General features: G+C 34.6%; 1 protein-coding gene across 3 annotated transcripts in view; it reads right to left on the bottom strand.

Moving 5' to 3' along the window:
• The window catches only part of LOC129005506 (cytochrome P450 315a1, mitochondrial), a 48,362-nt gene that overhangs the window by 8,161 nt on the left and 19,977 nt on the right, over nucleotides 1-20,224 (bottom strand). For 2 of the 3 annotated variants that reach the window (XM_054434418.1, XM_054434425.1), the window contains 5 exons: nucleotides 19,729-19,945; nucleotides 15,617-15,801; nucleotides 13,479-13,682; nucleotides 4,141-4,274; nucleotides 2,275-2,397 (listed from right to left, as the gene is read on the bottom strand). In XM_054434418.1, the coding sequence (XP_054290393.1) occupies nucleotides 2,275-2,397; nucleotides 4,141-4,274; nucleotides 13,479-13,682; nucleotides 15,617-15,801; nucleotides 19,729-19,945 (863 nt within the window). The remainder of the gene's footprint in view (nucleotides 1-2,274; nucleotides 2,398-4,140; nucleotides 4,275-13,478; nucleotides 13,683-15,616; nucleotides 15,802-19,728; nucleotides 19,946-20,224) is intronic. The other variant, XM_054434433.1, reaches the window with a different exon arrangement.

Below are 20,224 nucleotides of genomic sequence, written 5' to 3'. Positions count from 1 at the left end.
CAAACAAGAAATTCCAAAAAAAAATAGTTTTACCATATACCAGTGTTACGATATATAAAATGTAGGGATGGATGGGATTGAATTTTTAGTTCGGGACGGGACGGGACGGGAGTTTTATTTCCTTCCCGATTTTCGGGACGGGACGGGACGGGATTTTTTTCTGTGCATAAAAAGAAAGTCTTGAGTATTGCAGTTACCAAAAAAGACATACGAAATCAATTTTTACCGTTTGTGGCACTGATCTATAAACAAACCAAAAAATGGGTAACAATTTACAGGTACCTATAGAAACTTGTGACTTGCGGTCGAAATGACTGGCGGTCACGGCGTGATTGTCGGTATGACTCCGCGGTCACGGCGTCATCGTCGGTATGACTCCGCGGTCACGGGGTGATCGTCGGTATGACTCGCGATCACGGCACGATCGTCGGCATGACTCCGCGGTCACGGCGCGATCGTCGGTAGGAACCCGCGGTCACGTCGTGATCGTCGGCATGACTCCTCGGTCACGGTATGATCGTCGGTATGACTCGCGATCACGGCACGATCGTCGGCATGACTCCGCGGTCACGGCATGATCGTCGATAGGAATCCGCGGTCACTTCGTGATCGTCGGTATGACTCCGCGGTCACGGCATGATCGTCAGTATGAGTCCGCGATCACGGCGTGATCGTCGGTAGGACTCCGCGGTCACGGCGCAATCATCGAAATGACTTCGTCTCCTGCGTTCGCGGACCTATCGCTCGCAATAGCGGCATTATCGGCACTCGCAAAGCGGCAAAATCGCCGACGATCGGACCAAATCCCGTCCCGAAAAATTCCCGAATCAAATGTTATCCCGTCCCTATAATCGGAAATATTTTTTTCCCGAAAAATTCCCAAAATTTCGGGACCCGTCCATCCCTAATAAAATGACGTTAACTTATTAACCTTGCTGTTAATTTATTAAATAACAGCGAACTATACGAATCTGAAAATATCCGAATTCGAACCTATTACTATCCGATCCGATCCGATTGAGCCACAACTATCCTATCCGCACACCTCTAATGCTCACGTTATCAGTTTATGTTACTCACACCATATTCCATTACTTCTTTGAGGCGGATTATTGGCCTAATAATCCATTCATTGTTTGAATTGATTGTTTCTTACAATATTGGTCTGCATTCTGCATTTTTACCAAGTGTAGACTCGGGACTCTGCACTAAGCTAGGCAAGGCCCTAGTTCACGATTGGACGTTGTCCCCGAGTAAGGGCTGTGCGTATAATAATGTGAGCATTTTATGTATTTTTTTATTTTGATGTTATATTTTTATTTGGACCTTAACAATAAGTTATTAGCAATACAAATTTTTTTAAATTTTGGTTTAGGAAAAATCGAAGGTCAAAGGTCGGGTTTTTAGCCATAAAGGTAAACACAACTCTCTTGTTATTTACTGATTTATTGTTGTACAATGTTGGTAATTTTCTTGTTAAGTTTTAGCACAGAAAACATACTACTATAACCCAGAATGCCAACCGCATGGTAAAAAGCATTAAGTGTTTTGAGAGAGCTTTGCCTTTCAATTGGTAGGCAGCGCAACCAGCGTTGCTATGCTGAGTGCATGGCAACGCTGGTGGCGCTGCCTACGAATTGACAGGCAAAGCTCTCTCAAAACACTTAATGCTTTTTACCATGTGGTTGGCATTCTGGGTTATAGTAGTATGTTTTCTTTGGTTTTAGTAAGCTGTGAATTTAAACTACAATTTTCAAAACTGAACTAAGGTTAACTAAGGACTTACAATATCATAATTTCAAAGTATTCATTATGTAGTTTTTGTGTGTAAAAATGTGTAAATTACAACTTCTTAATCTTAATATTGATTTATTTAGTAACTGAATGTCAAACAATCCGAATCTGAACCTCTCAATTTCCTATCCCATCCGACCCAAACTGAAATTTCACCATCCATACACATTTAAAATTTATTGAACTTTCTGCAACCAATCTTCAAAAATCATTTCTACCTTCACATGTTTAATTTCACATTATTCATTTTGGCTCAAAATGCTATGATGAATTAATAGCATTACTAATGCCAAATGTGGCATTTCCTGGTGAACGCTCAAGTTTCACCAAATTTCATCTGCGAGGCAAAGCCGAGAAGTGAATGTGAGTAAGAGTTGGTTTCACATTCAAGGAAAAGCCAAGGACAGGAATAATCGGTGAAGTGTTGGAAAATCACTATCATATCAGCATACCTCTAGTACATTTGCAGTTTTTACTTACAAATGGATTGTTCAGCCATTGTTCTGGGTCATTTGTTCCCTTCAGAATGTCCTGAGCTACTTCATTTTGGACTTCAGGGTTGCGCCCTAGGAGGTACAAAGCCCACAGCAATGTATAAGGAGTCTAAAACAAAACAATAAAAGATTCGTCATCATTATCAATCTCAACATTCCAAATTATTTTAGATTTTTAAATGGAAGAGGTGCAAGAAATACCCGCTCTGGCTCATCAACTCTCCTAACTCCTCACCATAAGACAACAGTTTTTAATAGATCATTTACAGTAACAGCATGTCACCTTTGGAACTCCCTACCATTCCCTTTCAGGAGCATAAAATCCCGTTCCAGACTGACGGCGGCGCTGAAAGTGTACTACCTCGATTGGATGACTGTGGCTTGGTGGGATGGCGTGCGTTAGGCGTAGGTATGGCAAAGAGTGAATGTGTGTGTGTATGCGTATACTAGGGACAAAGATTTATAACTATAGTTTTTACTTATTATTTTGTTTATAGTTTTACAAGTTTTATAAAAATGTATTGTTTAGTTTATATTTAGTAATTAAGACGTTAAGTGTAAGAAAGGACCATGTGGTCCAAATGCTCGCCTCAATAAAAAAGTATTTTCATTTCATTTAATTTTCATCTAAAAATTAGGCTTTACCATTTGAACAAAATGTGTGACTGCGGTACAGAAATTTTAAGGTCGGTATTGTATTATACATTATTTTCACTATTTTGTGCCTCGGTACAGTAGCCTACAATGTTACCAGTATTTTTGCTGATTTCTTTTCAGGATTAAAGTATTCAAACCATTATTTTTTATTTGGTACATTGTCATTACTCTGATAAAATAGTATAAATTAGTAACCAACCACACATCAACAATCAACAATTACCACACATTATTAAAAAAATTTTACTCCTAACAAGATTGTGGAAAGAAGCAACAGTTAACAATAAACAAGAATAAAAGAAAAAACTGACTTTTTTGTGAGTTCTGCGTTTTATAATCAGTGCAAGGAAGCCCACTTTGTCAGGTAACTGTAGGAAATATACTTTCCCTTTAGGATCAGAAATTAATATGTTTCATTGGGCTCTAGTAATTAAAGGTTATTCTAACATGTTTAGCTGTCTTGTAAGTAAAAAATTATAATCATACTATTCTACAGTTACCAAGTTGTTAACCTTAAGACAATGACAACTAATTATATTTTTTTCATAAATAGGCAATTTAAAATCTTCTTAGCTCTTTCCCTATGGGTAATCAATGGATATATTTGCATAGTGATTTTAGACACCGATTTAGAAGGACCGATTGGTGTTTGTACGTAATCATCTGATTCGTGATTAGCAACGGTGCTGCTTATTCATGCTCTGCAGAAGTGCAGTGACTTTGAACATGGCTACAACACTTCCCGTGCTAAAAACGTAAAATTATTTATTTATGTAAACATCTTCCTACAGCATACATATTGTTCAAATTTAGAAACTTTTAAGTTTTACCAGTAATAATTCCTATAACAACATAAACCTACAATCACTCACAATAAACCTAAAAAATTGTCATTGGTGTCCTTTAGGCTAAAATTCATGCTGGTGGTAATTTGATCTATTTTAGACTAAAAAAAACAACTAACTGAAAACCAACAACTAATAAAACAAAACTCCCAACAGAAACCAAACCAAAAGAATTGCAAATGACAATTCACTAAAAATTACTTCCCTTGCGTACTAGTTAAATTATGTTAATACAAATCGGTGACAAGCTCAAGTTTCTGTCTGGACGATCCAAAGGTAATCTGAAATAAGCTGCTTGTTCGGCAAATTTTGAGCAACTTTTGTTTTCTTAAACACTACTTCAAACTCACCGTGTCGGCTGCTGCTAAAATCAAGTCAACAACAATGCTGACTATTTTGTCTCGTGTGATACCTTCTTTCTCCATTTGGAGCAGGATTCCATCTTCGGCTGCCAGAGGAAATGATTGATTTACAAGCTTTTCAGCTACAAAACAACAAAAAATGTTAAAAAAAATAATATTTTTCTTTACACTTACATTTCAATATGGACAATGAATATAGTTTGCTAGGGTAAAAGTAAACAGTGTGCAATGAATAAGAATTAAATTAATATTCCTGTCACAGCAAAAGCTACCGATGGTTACATGATTTTACTGGCCATGGGTTAAAAAGTATAAAGGGCCAAACAAGTAATAGCATTACATTCGGTAAGTGCATAGCTTTGTTGCTACAAGTTAACTCAACTACAAGTGCTCAACTGCTATATGCACCTTGGGATTCTGATCAAGTTGTGGCTTGGATGTCACCTGTCGTGGCCGGTGATTTTATAAAATGTATTTGTTCTTCCTTAGTGTATTTGTTTGTGTTTGTGTCTTGTAGGGGTCTGCGGTGCACCAAAAAAGTCGGTACGGTACGGTACAATCTTAATTACCGTCATCGGTTCGGTACAGCATTTTACACGGTACAAATTCGGTTCGGTACAGCCTATTATAATAATAAATTACTTTCAGTTTACTATCGTAGCCAGGCAGTTGGTTCCGAGCACATAAAAGTCTTATCAGATGTTTGTTTACAATTTTCATAATTTATTACGAAGGTGATGATGCAATAAAAAACCCATTAGCAGTCAAAATCCATTAACATTTTATCACGACAATAATTGTTCTATTCAAGTACTTCCAAGAACTGTTGAGTTTTATCACTTTTATTTCTTTACGACTTTCCCCAATTCTGTTTTATCAAAAAAATAATAGTTTTATGATGACTGTTAAATGTTATCTCTAACTCAGTATTTTTGTGAATATTCAATTTGCCGCTGGCCATTGCCTACTGCAATAAAACTGTTTATGGCTACATATTAAACTTGTAACTAATCTACAATCTTATTTTATAAGTTAAAATATTTGTTATAGATATTTTATCTTTCTATTGACGAAACCACAAGCATAGTTGTTGTTGTTTGCATATTTTTTTCACTATGCAAGCCTACTCGGTCTCAAATTATGTCATTGCATGTTCTGTATCTTGTCTTATATTGTTAGATGTAGCTGTTTAAGGCTTAAATGTTTTTTAGTTTCCTGTATTTTTTATTGTGTTGAAGGTACTTTGTGCAATCTAAATCTTATGAACTAGATAGTGATTTTGCTACCCTCATTGTAACCTAATCAATTTATATATAGGCCCTCCTAAATAATTAGGTCTAGGCCTGGGTCTTTTGATTCTTTGGAAGAGCTTTAAAATATACTAAGAAAATTTGATTGAGCCTGAGATATAAACTAATGATTGATATGATTGATATTGTGGATGTTAACTTTGTAAATGAAAAGACAATAATCTTACTCTGTGATAATCCAAATTTTAGTTTCATAAAAAAACTTTGCAAGAGTTGTATCCATCTTATTACCTATCTTAGTTTTGAAGCTGATAAAAAAGATGCTCTTTGCCATTACTTCATCATAACCTCCAATTTTTCATTGTCGTCTGCTGTGAACAGCTGGCAAAACTACACTGTCTTCGTACTGAATGCTTTTAGATGTTTTTAACAATTTAAAAAAACAACTAGACATTGTGTTGGTTGGAAATAATTTACCAGTTTTGTGAAATTATCTTGTCAATAAATGTTTCAAACATGTTTATTCATAAAAACTCTTATCCTATTTTTAAACCACTTTATCATGGCTATTCAAAGTATCTCAGAGTAAATAGGTAAAGCCATTATCTTAACTGTGATTTTTCTTGACACAATCCTCGTAGTAGTAAAAGGTATTTTTTTTAATAATGTGTGGTACGGTACAATAATTGTTGTTAGAAAACCATGAATGTAGGATACTATCCATTTTCATAGTAATGTCAATGTATTAAAGTTTAAAAAAATCGTTTAAATACAGTTCTGAGAAGAAAACCGCAAAAATACGGGTACCCGCATACCGTACCGATTTTGTACCGAGAACCGAGGTACAAAATATTGTACCGTACCGAACCGTACCGACCTTAAATTTTCTGTACCGCAGACCCCTAGTGTCTTGTGAACTGTATATAGTTTTGACTAAACGACATCTAATGAACTGAACATTTCTGGCTAGAATGCCTGACGTTGTGCTAAAACCTAGGTTGCAATTGTTAGAGAAGTAATATTTCTCATCTTGTCTTATTTACCTTTTGTATGTTATGGTTTGGTTTGACCTAATTGTTAAAAATATGTATCAATAATTTGTTCAGTATAAAAACGTTTTCCATTATATTTCTGGGCTATGTATTACATTAACTATTAGGTTATGGGCCTTTTACAATTTGTAAATGTAAATTTTGTCATTGTAAATCCTGAAAGTAAGATATTTTCAACAGAACAATTTTCCTTCTATTTGTTGCTGCTGCTATCTTTGGTATTATTCATCATAGTGGAGTATCTTTTAAAATGGGGGAAAGAGACATGAAAATAGGAACTGAACTGCTTGAAGGAGTTTCCAACTACAATAACTGGAAGTTTGCAATGAAAATGGCCCTAATGCACGAATATACAGGGTTAGTAAAAAGTGTGGAGACCCCCTGTTATTTTTTTAACGGCCCATACTAGAAAAACTAAACTCGGCACATCTTTATGACATCTTATGAAGTACTTTTTGGGCATAACCGTCATTTGGTGTACATCCCCAAAATGGGGATTTTGGGGGAAACTTAAAAATTTCAAATACAAAGACCCATCGAGTGACCCCTAATTTTGAAGGTCCTGGTAAAAGAAGACCAACAACAACAACGCAAACTAGAGGTCTTTATCTCAATCCAGTAAAAAATGGCAGCCAATTGAAATTCTCAGAAGTTAAATTTAACTTGCAGTTTTCCAAGTCTGGAGACCCCCTGTAAATTTTGTAGTGGCTCACACTAGGAAAACTAAACTCTACACACCTTTTTGGCATGTTATGACGTACTTTTTAAGCCTAATATCCACTTGCTTACCTAACCCAAAATGGGGGATTTGGGGGGAAACTCAAAAGATTTAAATGATAAGCCCCATCAAGTGACCCCTCATTTTGAAGATCCTGGTAAAAGAAAACTAACAACGCAAACTAGAGGTTTCTATCTCAATCCAGTAAAAAATGGAAGCTGATTGAAATCTTTAGAAATCGGTAATAGCTTGCAATTTTATATTCAATCGACTGCCATATTTTACTGTGTTAAGATAGAGACCTATAGTTTGCGTTGTTAGTTTTCTTTTATCATGACCTTCAAAATGAGGGGTCACTCGATGGGACTTATCATTTAAAATTTTTGAGTTTACCCCAAAATCCCCCATTTTGGGTTTGGGAACTTATGAGAATTTCAATTGGCTGCCATTTTTTACTGAATTGAGATAGAGACCTCTAATTTGTGTTGTTGGTTTTCTTTTACCATCGGTCACTTGATGGGTCTTTGTATTTGAAATTTTTGAGTTTCCCCCAAAATCCCCCATTTTGGGGATGAACACCAAGTGGCGGTTATGCCCAAAAAGTACTTAATAACATTCCATAATGGTGTGTAGAGTTTAGTTTTTTCTAGTATGGGCTGTTAAAAAAATAACAGGGGGTCTCCACACTTTTCACTAACCCTGTATATTGAATACAATTGAACCGGATGATACAAGGGAAAGTGAGGTAATTCAAATGGAAGGTTTGGTAAGTGAAAAGAAAAAAGATCAAAAAGCACTTGCTAAAATATGTTTCTTTGTAAAACCTTGTTGTTATCCTCACGTAAGAAATGCAAAAACTGGAAAAGAGGCTTGGGACAATCTTAAAAATGCATTTGAGGATAAGGGATTAGTTAGACGACTAAGTTTATTGAGAGTTTTATTCAATACTAAACTTTCTGAATTTGTTTTAATGGACGCTTATGTAACTAAAATTATGTCTGTTTCACAACAAATAGCAGACATAAGTAAGCCCATTGAAGATGCATTTCTTGCTGTAGTCATGTTGAATGGCTTGCCTAGTCATTATGAATTTTGGTTATGGCATTGGAAAACTCAGGAACCAAATTAACAGTTGAACTAGTCAAGTCTAAATTACTTCAAGAAGATTTAAAATCTGTCAGTTCTAGTCATAACATTTCAAATAGAAATGCATTAGCTACAAAACAGAACACTAAACGTTCTGAAGTGATGTGTTATCGATGCCACAAACATGGTCATAACGCATCAGATTGTTTTAAAAATTCTTCTAAATTCAGGAAGGGTACTAATCCGAACAAACTTGCTAATCAGATATCAAATAACAGTAATGAAAGCAGTGACTGGTGTGTTCTATCGGCATTAGCAGCCAAAACTAGTGCTGATTGCTGGTATCTTGATTCAGCTTGTACGAATCACATGACAGGTCAGAGAAATTCACTTCAAAAATACCAAAAGTATAGAAGAACTGGTATGGATGTCATTGTGGCGAACAATGAAAAGCTGAAATGTGAAGGTCAAGGAGAAGCAACAGTCATGATAGAGTCTGTTGAGAGAAAAATTACTGATGTTGTCCATGTACCTAATTTAAGTTTAAAATTGCTTTCTGTTAGTCAAATGGTAAATAAAGGTCTAACAATGGTTTTTTTCTGAAGACGGGTGTGATGTATACAAACAGGAGGACTGTAATGTATCAGGTCAGCCTGTAGCTCATGCCACAAATGTAGATGATCTTTACAAGTTGGACATTGATCCTGATAACCAAATGTCAAGTAACTTTGCTGGAAATAGTAAAGACACAGAAGAGTTATGGCACCGTCGTCTTGCTCATTTAAGTCGGAAATCCATGAAATTATTGAAGAACAAAATGTCAACTGGTATGTCATATTCTGGTCAAGGTTCACCCTGTATTTCTTGCATACAAGGTAGGCAAACTAAAACTCCTTGTTCTAAAAAGAAGAAGGGAACTCGTGATGCAGAAATTTTAGGATTAGTGCATTCCGACTTATGCGGCCCAGTGAATGTTAGTTCGCATGGAGGAGCTCAATACTTACTAACTCTCACTGATGATTTTTCAAGAAAAACATTCGGCTACTTTTTGAAGCAAAAGAATGAAGTTGTTTCCAAAATTAAAGAATGGAAATTGCTTGTAGAAAATGAGACCGGGAAGAGATTGAAGAAACTACGTACTGATAATGGAGGTGAATTTGTGAACAAAGAGCTAGAAGATTTTCTTAAAGCTTCTGGAGTACAACATCAAACAACTGCTCCATACTCACCATCTCAAAATGGCGTTGCTGAGAGGGAAAATCATACAATTTTTTAGAAGACTCGTTCTCTGCTGCATGATTCTGGGTTGGACAAAAAGTATTGGGCTGAAGCAGCTAATACCGTAATTTATTTGAAGAATCGGTCTCCTACTAAAGCTGTTTTTGGGAGAACACCGGAAGAGGTGTGGACCAACAAGAAGTTTGATATTAGGCATTTGCGAGTTTTTGGTTGCAAAGCTTTTGCTCACGTGCCAAGTGGACAAAGAAAGAAGCTCGATCCCAAAAGTCGTGAGTTGTTTTTTGTTGGTTATTGCCAAAACTCTAAAGCCTACAGACTTGTTGATCCAAGATATCCCTCTAAGATAATCATATCTAGAGATGTTGTGTTCTTAGAGGAAAAACCAGTTGAAGGGGGAGAAGTGAGAGATAACAAATCATATAAGATTTTAGGTCTATCAAATGATGACTCAGAGAGTAGAGCCATAACTGAGAATGATGTTAATGATGACCTAGCTGAGGATATATCAAATCTAAAAGAGGACATGTATATAACAGATTACACAATATCAGAACCTAACAAAGAAAACAGAGAATTAAGTTTAGAAGAGATGTATACAACAGATGATCATGAAGCAGAACCAGAGGTGAGAAGGTATCCACAGAGACAACGGAAACCAAAGGACATTGGACCATTTCAAGCGTATAATGTGGTTCATGATCGTACACCAATTCATCATTTGGATTTGTCAACTGTTTTTTTTTTAACAGACAGCAGAAAGAAGCCCTATATATTCAACAGCCTGAAAACTTTGTTATGTCAAGAAAACAAGACAAAAGGTGTTCATGGCCCAATGCATCAAGAGTTAGTGCAATTAATCGTACTGGATCAAGTTGATAAACATTAAGGGGTGGTGTTAGAGAAGTAATATTTCTCATCTTGTCTGTACATCATCACCTGATCAAATGTTAATTGTCTTGTTTACCTTTTGTATGTTATGGTTTGGTTTGGTGTAATTGTTAAAAAGATGTATCAATAATTTGTTCAGTATAAAAACGTTTTCCATTATATTTCTGGGCTATTTATTATATTAACTATTAGTAATAACTGACTTATTTTGAACTGGAGACTGAAGGTATTTAAGCCATTATATTAGTAAAGTAAAATACTAGAGGTGTGCGGATATACGAAAAATCGGATCGGATTCGGTTCAGTTTGGATATTCGTATCCGAACCGAGCCCAAATTTGATATCCGACACTATCCGTTACATATCCGACTTTTTCGGATAGACAACATATTTTGACGTTTTAGACAGAAAACTAAATCTTCATAACCATCATTATTAGTTTCCCAGGACAAAATTACAGCAATAAGTTCCCAACGACGTAACAGCAAATGACAAAGAAGCCGTATGATGCAATACCGATATCTAGTTTATTCGTTATCGGCTTTTTTTGCTTTACGATTAGATTCATCTGGACCGAACAGACATAAAGCAGAAAAGAACTACCATGGTCAAATGAAAGTCAACTCGTGCTTGTCTCCTGATACTAGGGGCGCTGCGTAATATTTTTTTTTTTACAGTACTGTTTTAAAGTAGAAAAATCTAGCCTACATCTGTGCTGTTACGTAAACAAAAGATTTAATGTTTCCCGAAAAAAAGTCAGAATAGAAACAATAGAAAGGTAACACAATAGAAGGGTGGGAGGGGTTGGGCAATGACCTCGAAAGGAGCGCAGGTAGCAACTGTGAGTCGAGTAGGACGGGAGGGAGGAAGGGGTGGGTACGACCTTGAAGCTATATAGACTAGCACTACTTCCCTAAACCTAAAGGACTGGCGAGTGGTATTCCAATCACAGGACAAGATACGTTGTTTTTCGGGTATTCATTGCCCGGTTTGACTTTGGATTGTCTTATTGTGTAGAAACTTTGAATAATCAAAAATAAAATTAGAACTAACCACGATTATTTAGCATTAATTGTGTATATTAAATTATTAAATAATGACAGGGACCAGGGGAAATATACAAACTTTTGTCATGATTTGAATTTCAACATCAAAATACAATATTGCACAATCATGATGTTTTAGGTCATTGCCTTTATTATGCATCCAGTATTGCTGTTTCAGAAGAGAAGCACGTTGATAAATTATAAATTGATATTCCCTTGTTAAAAAGAATTATTTTATAAACCTATAAAACAAAATCATAAAATCTTACATAAATATAATAATAATAACAGCAATTGTAAATAGGGTATAAAGATAACATCATTATTCTTTCTCTTTGTTCTTCTATTTCTTGGGTTTCCCTTCATCACGCATTCAACAAGTTGCCATGGTTACTAATCACTCATTTAGCTTTTGTGACATAGCGCACAACAGGGAGTAAAACTTAACGAAAATCGGTTAATTTTTACCTATTATTTAATTACCAAAGTACTTTATTGGTACTGTATTAATAATCGGTAAAATTGGCCGATTTTTGTCAAATTTTACACCAAATTTATCGAAATTTCATGGTGATATCAATAAAACAATTATTGCTAAATATTTTTATTCATTTTAAAAATTGATTTGTGGTATTGGGTCCCCCACTGAGTGCAGCCGAGCGGCACTAATGAGGATTGAACCGCCTTGGGGGTGGACAATAGACGGCTTATCAGACCCGACCCTCCCCAGTGGTCTGGAGAAAGCTTGTAAAAAACTATTGTATTGCACAAGGGTGACTTGACCTTGGGCTGCTTCAACTTTAATTTTGTCAAATGAACTGTGATGTTTCAAAATCAAAAACAATAATTTTGGACCATACTGCATAACAATAATGGACTGCAATTGTTAAACATACAATCCATTTTTAACAAACTAAGATTATACTATTTAAATACAATTTTAAAAATTATCTTGGTATTTTACTTGGGGTAATGAAGTTATGTAGGGTAGTGTAATTCTCGGTTCATCAAGGTTCTACTGAATTATGTTTGGCAGTGAATAATTGTAGAATGAAATTTATAAATTCAGGAATACACACCTTTTACAGAGTTATAAAGCCTGATTGCTCTAATTAACTTGCTGCAACATCAAATCGTGAGCTAGAGCCCAGCTTAGTGCATTAGTGATGTTTTCTAAACTTGGCAAACACGTAGAATGCCACTTAAGGCCAATAATCCGTTCCAAAAACTTATGGAAATACAATGTGAAAATAAACTTGAGATAGAACTCCTTGTCTTGTGAGAACCAGGAAACAACATACAACATAAAACATAACCTCCAGTAAACAAGCCCAAACGTTTGACATCAGTCCTGCTGAGCTAAAGTGTTGTGTGAAGATTTTGGCTGCTAGTGTACTTAATTCAAGCCACCAACTTTTGAAAATAGATGTGTGAATTGTGATTTTCAAGAGAGAAAAAACTGTGGAATTAACTGTTAAATATTAATTTGAAATTCTATAATTTCAAATCGTCATCTAAGTTTATTTACACAGCTTAACAGTGTTTAATAGGTTAAAAATACATATGCAGCTTATTATTAACCGCTCCAAACTATCCGAATCTGAAAATATCCAAATCCGAACCTCCCAATATCCGATCCGATCCGAACTGAGCCTCAACCATCCGATCTGAAATGAAATTTCACTATCCGCACACCTCTATAAAAATACACAGTCTATCTGAATAAATCAGATGTCTAACAGATAGTGTTGGATATCAAATTCAGGCTCGGGTCAGATTTGCATATCCAAACTGAACCAAATCCTACCCGTTTTTTCTGATAACCGCCTTCCTCTACTATATTGGTATATCTGCCCTATATTTTTGGCTTCTCTAGCAAAGGTGTATAATGTTTCACTAGTTTTGATAAACTTTATTATATTAAACACTCTCATGAAGGTAAGGCTATTTCTTGTTTTTTTAGTGTAATAAAATTTCTGTGTGCTCGGTTACAATTTTGTGTTAAGGATTCAATCCTACCTGAGTAGGCTACAAACCTGAAACTAACCTGATGTTAAAGTTGTACTAACAGAAGAGACAAATCTTTGCCAGACTGGTAACTTAAATGTTGCAGCGATCTTGGCTGGAAGTAGATTTAGTTTTGCGCTTTCTTCAAATATACTGTAAACTATAGTTGAAAGTTGATTTACTTCTGATTTCAGCTTATCTCGATGTTCAGGATAGGATGATCCAAGAAGGGTGGCAATCACATCTGATACATAAGAAAATGTGTCAAGTAAATACATGCTCACTTCTGAACTATAAATGTGGGCATGCCAGTATAGGCTAGGAAAATTAGCTAGTTAAATATGTGAATCCGTGAACGGACCTTGGGTGTTTAACAAGCAATGACTTATATTTCAAACTCATCGTGCCTATGCAATTTTTTTTATAAAATAATTTTGTAAACATAGTTTAGCAACTCTTCACTTCACTCTAGCAAAATCCCACTATCTAGGGGTCTTGATCTAGGGGTCTCAGTCCCTAGATCAAGGCTAACCCTCTGTCGGTCACACCTAAATAATTACCAGAAGGGTCTTTAGAAGGGGGGGTTGAAGTTACTGTATGTAATTGAGACAGTTAAATATACGTATCATTTTCATGTCTTTGCAATGATTGATTTGACAGTAGGGATGGACGGGTTTTGAAATTTCGGGAAATTTAAAATCTTGTTCCACAAGACTAGATTTTGTTTTGAACGAGATTTTTTCGAGACGAGAATATAAAAAAAACTGTTAAAAACACCTTTTTGTTAACACCAAATTTCAAATTATTTTCAGTTAAAAGTTTACAATTAAATTTTAAATCTTTCTGTCCTCTGATAACCTAACTTTTAGCGAATTTCCCATATAGGGAATAAGCTATTACTGTAGTACCTACTCATGGTAAGACCTGGACCCGGGACCGATTTTTTTTTTCGCTTTGAGGTCCCTAGAGGCTAAAAACACCATCCGTTCAAATTCATATATATATTTATATATATATGTGTCCGTTAGCGCGATAACTCGAGCAAAGACGATCCGATTTTGATGAAATTTGGTACAAACGTGGAAGCCTACGTTTATTCGAACGAGTTCGCGAACCAGCATGATCGGACCATGGGAACGGGGGTTTAAGGGGGGTTTTATGGGGTATAAATGTGTTTTTCCCATTTTTAACTCAAAATACATAAAATTTTGCAATTTCTTTCCAAACTATTTTGTAGAGCTTAAAAAAACAAATAATTTAGTATATTGAAGCGTTATAATGCACCTAATGGTTACAGAGAAAATTCCAAAAAATTTTAAATTTAAAATTCCCATATTATTCTTATGGAGAATAAGTAAACTGTTGTAGTTTGCTTGTTTATTAACATATTTTGCCCAAATTTGGAAAATGTTTTTATTTCTTACTGACTATTAACATTTTACATTAAAAAAAAAACACTTTTACCCTCCCTCTTGCAGCAAACCTAAGTATGTGTTAAACTGATTCTATTTAAATAAGGAATGTGATATTTTTAAGGAGACATTTTAGTGTAAATCCAATCAGGCATATGGAAATTCGCTTAGTCTGCAGGTTTGCTGCGGCGGGGGTATTTTAGTAATCTATACGAAAAGTGATGAATTATAGGTAAACAGCACTAGTAAATTTTAAAAAGAATGTTTAACAATTGATTTAAATAAGTATTTGCTGTGTGCAATTAAGGATGAGTAAACCAATGAGAGTGTAAGTTGAATTAATTCAACTTAATACACAGAAGTTTTAGTAGATAAACAAATACAGCAGAGTTCTGCCATAAAATTTGTTTCAATAACAGGAATAGTTTTTGAGAAATAATATCTCTAATCAAGGCAAGAGCCTATCTTTGTCCCAGACTAAATTATCATAATCCATTTTTATTAAAAAGATAAACACACTTATACTTGATATTGACTACAAGAAAACAAAAAGAAGTAACCAAATTAAATGTTATGTGTTTAATTATTATGATTACTAATAGAATTTGTTTTTAATATTGGTCTTAGATTAAAAATGTTTCCTCTATAATTAGATACTATAGAAATTATATGCCTTTATTGATCAAATTTTGATGTTTGGACCATACGGATATTTATCCGCATAAACTTGTTGTTGAGAATTTTTTCTCATAAAACTGATACTTACATGATATGGACAGATTGTACAAATCCCCAACAGCATTTTCAACAGGGCTTGCGCCAATTCTGCTCCACTCTTTCACAAAATCTGAAGTTGCTACTTTATATGACCTCAGTTGTCCTTTTGTTCTTTCATTTTTAAACAGCAATTTATTCATTATGTGACGGTACTTCAACCATTCAGGCCCATGCCTGAAAATATAAGAAACGTTTCTCTAATTACAAACTAGGGGTCTGCGGTGCACCGAAAAAGTCGGTACGGTACGGTACAAGCTTAATTACCGTCATCGGTTCGGTACAGCATTTGACACGGTACAAATTCGGTTCGGTACAGCCTAATTATAATAATAAATTACTTTCAGTTTACTATCGTAGTCAACGACAGTTGGTTCCGAGCACATAAAAGTCTTATCAGATGTTTGTTTCCGATCTTCATAATTTATTACTAGGGTGATGATGCAATAAAAACCCCATTAGCAGTTCCAAACCACGACAACAACACATTTATCACAACAACATTTTACAACAACAACAACATTTTATCACGACAATAATTGTTGTATTCAAGTACTTCCAAGAACTGTTGAGTTTTATCATTTTTATTTCTTTACGACTTTCTCCAATTCTATTTTATCATAAAAATAATAGTTTTATGATGATTGTTAAATGTTATCTCTAACTCAGTCAGTATTTTCGTAGATATTCAATTTGCAGCTGGCCATTGCCTACTGCCATAAAACTGTTTATGGCTACATATTAAACTTGTAACTAATCTACAATCTTATTTTATAAGTTAAAATATTTGTTATAGATATTTTATCTTTCTATTCACAACCACAAGCATAGTTGTTGTTGTTTACATAATTTTTGTTTTCGTTATTCAAGCCTACTCGGTCTCAAATTATGTCATTACATGTTCTGTATCTTGTCTTATATTGTTAGATGTGGCTGTTTAAGGTTTAAAATGTTTTTTAGTTTCCTGTATTTTTGTGTTGTGTTGAAGGTACATTATGCAATCTAAATCTTATAAACTAGATAGTGATTTTGCTACCCTCATTGTAACCTAATCAATTTATATATAGGCCCTTCTAAATAATTAGGTCTAGGCCGGGGTCTTTTGATTCTTTGGGAGAGCTTTAAAATATACTAAGAAAATTGGATTGAGCCTAAGATAAACTAATGATTGATTTGATTGATATTGTGGATAACTTTGTAAATGAAAAGACAATAATCTTACTCTGTGATAATCCAAATTTTAGTTTCAGAAAAAAACTTTTCAAGAGTTGTATCCATCTTATAACTAGTTTTGAAGCTGATACAAAAATATGCTCTTTGCCATTACTTCATCATAACCTCTAGTGAACAGCTGGCAACTACACTGTCATCATAGCCTACTGTATGCTTTTAGGCCTATATGTTTTAAAAAAATTTAAAAACAACTAGACATTGTGTTGGTTGGAAATAATTTACCAGTTGTGTTAAATTATCTTGTCAATAAATGTTTCAAACATGTTTGTTCCTAAAAACTCTTATCATATTTTTAAAACCACTTTTATCATGGCTATTCAAAGTATCTCAGAGTAAAATAGGTAGGCTAAAGCCTTTATCTTAACTGTGATTATTCTTGACACAATCCTCGTAGTAGTAAAAGGTTTTGTTTTAATAATGTGTGGTACAGTAATTGTTGTTAGAAAACCATGAATGTAGGATACTATCCATTTTCATAGTTATGTCAATGTATTAAAGTTAAAAATAATGGTTTGAATACAGTTATGAGCAGAAAACCGCAAAAATACGGGTAGCCGCGTACCGTACCAATTTTGTACCGAGAACCGAGGTACAAAATATTGTACCGTACCGACCTTAAATTTTCTGTACCGCAGACCCCTATTACAAACGTATATAGACGTACGAGTAATCCCTGAAATTGTTGTATTGCATTTGTCGCGGGAGAGTTCTAATACGGAGAAAGTTTCAATACCTATGAGTTCTGCCTTTTAATATTTGTTTATGAGAAAGTTATGGACTGATTTCCATCGGTAATTAGTGGGTTTTAAACTAGTCGATACGAAAATCCTGCCCCACCGATAAGTCTAGTCGTGCCCAGAATACAAACACCAAGAGATAACAAGTGAATGTGCAAAACAAACCTACAACAAGAATAGATAACAGCCATATGTATAACATTATAATAACCTATATAATTAATACGCGAATACAAAGTTTGTCAGTTGAACTCCTCCGCCATTTCTTAACCGATTTTATGTAATGACGTCTCATTGGAAAGAGCGTGTTGTGTAGATTTGCAAACTGGCCTTACATTTTTGAAAAAGTCCCTTGAGCTCTGCCCCAGTGGCTTTGAAAGTTCCCATGTTATCCTTATGAAGAACATAATTGTTTACATTTTGATCAGCTGTATAATTTAATTGCTGTTATTTATTTTTCCATGTTATCCTTATGAAGAACATAATTGTTTACATTTTGATCAGCTGTATAATTTAATTGCTGTTATTTATTTTTCAATTCAATGAAACACATTGAGTACATTTATTTACTAGGCTATTTGAGTTTGTGTAAACATAACCCCCAAGACGGATCTTGGTAGTTTGGTTCTATCTTAAATTTCTGTATTTATCGTTGTTTTTTGTCGCTATGACGGACCGTGTTAGCATGATTGTAACTTAAATTTGTGCATGTATCGTTGTTTTGTGTAGCTATAATTTGTTTATTTGTTGTTTTTTCTTTTAAATGCCTCCGACAACGAAACATAGACAGGAGGTGTAATCGAGATAACGACCGCAGCTACAGAACAGTGTCGCGTAATAGGCTTTAAAAACTCATCACAGTCAGCACCTGAACCTGGACAATCTCAACTATTACGTTACAAATGCGCCCTAACACTACCCCAAAACGAGAAAGAAATTTTTGTTCTCAATTGGCCCTCTATCAATGTCCTGTGTTGCCTGTATAGCGAGGCATTTTGAGAAGGAGAAAACCGGCCGGAATGCTTTAGGTTTATCAATAACAAAGATAAACATGGACAACCTTATATGGCTATAAGTCAGGAAATGTTTGTAGGAAACATTAAAACGCAATACCAGGTTATGAAATATGATACGATATTTACAGGAAATGTTGATTACTGTTATATACATATGGAGTATCTCCAAGAGTTACACACCGGTAATCTTTGAGTTGACTCTTTTAAACTCATTGTAAATATGACTGTTATTCGTTTTGAAATAACTCCTGTAATACTTTACAATTGCTCGAATTCAAGCAACATGTACACTTGTCTATACTATTAAAAGAATTTGTTGGATTTTTGTGTGCAGCAAATCGGTCCAAAATAATAATTTGTATATGCATATTGGGTATCAATTTAAAGCTCTTATCCTCTAGATGTGCCTTTTGCTGGTTTGAATGATATCTTGTGAAAGCCCTTAGTCCTATAGGCTTTTAAAATTTAAGAGTTTGTTCTGAATTCTGTTGTCAATCATCTGAACTGTTTCAAGTTTACATTTGTTTACATCAAAACAGATGGCCATAATACAATTGTGTTTGCATTCATACAAAAATGGGGTTATCTGTAGTTGGTGATGTTTTAGTGAATTCAAGTAAAATATTGTAATGCAATTAAATTTGTATGAAATGTAAAGAAGAAAATAACTTACGTTGGATTTGGAGTTGTGATAGGATTTTGTGTTTTCATAGTATGTTTTATTGATGTAGGGAATTTCAGTAAAATATTGTAATGTTATTTGTTTAAAATGTAAAGAAGAGATTTAGTATTTTCATAGTTTATGTTTCATTATTATTTGTAATTTTACTAAGACGCCTCGAAGAGATCGCGCACGCAATGAAAATAATAGGGCACGCAATGCAAATCAATAGCAATGCAATAGGGATATGATGAGAAATAATCGTTTTCGCCCTTATCAACTATATATATATCAAATATATCACGGATTTTGAAGTAACGAAGTGACACAGGCTGCTAGTAGTTCTTGAGTAATTTATTTATAAGGGCACAAAAGAAAGTGTAAGAAAAACTTTCCTCAACTAACTAAGATTCATAAGGTAATTACTTAGATTATAAAAACACCATGCCAAACTTACATGAAAAACAGACCTCTTTCCTTGTCATAGAGTTTGTTGTACAGAACCCAAGCGTCAGGCAGCAGATGTATGGGGTATTTGCCTTCACTGGCGAAAGCCCTCCTCATGTCAGTCGGATCAGAGATGAACACAGCACTGACTGGACCCAAGGTCTCGTGAAACACAGACCCGAGCTGACGGTGCCTCATGTCAACATAGAGATGAAGCTTGGGGCCACCTGTCATGTAAAAAATACATTATATGCATATTAATTTTGTCCCACAGAGTTCTGGGGTACCTTATAAGTTCTTGGATAAGGTAGGCTAACTTTATTCAATTCAATTCAATTCAATTCAAAACCACTTTATTCATTTCCTGTACATAATACATTGAATAGTGTCAAAAGTTGTTTAGGCCTAATAGTTATGAAATACATTTCTAACATAATAAAATAAAAACAAAATTTTACAAACTTAATTTTTTTTTTAAGTCTAAACAAAAAAATACATAAATTGAA

This window comes from Macrosteles quadrilineatus, unplaced genomic scaffold, assembly GCF_028750875.1.
Source record: "Macrosteles quadrilineatus isolate MER2022 unplaced genomic scaffold, UCM_ALF_1.0 Scaffold_1__1_contigs__length_201487025, whole genome shotgun sequence".
Lineage (NCBI taxonomy): Eukaryota > Metazoa > Arthropoda > Insecta > Hemiptera > Cicadellidae > Macrosteles > Macrosteles quadrilineatus.
This window is presented reverse-complemented; position numbering and strand designations above follow the sequence as displayed.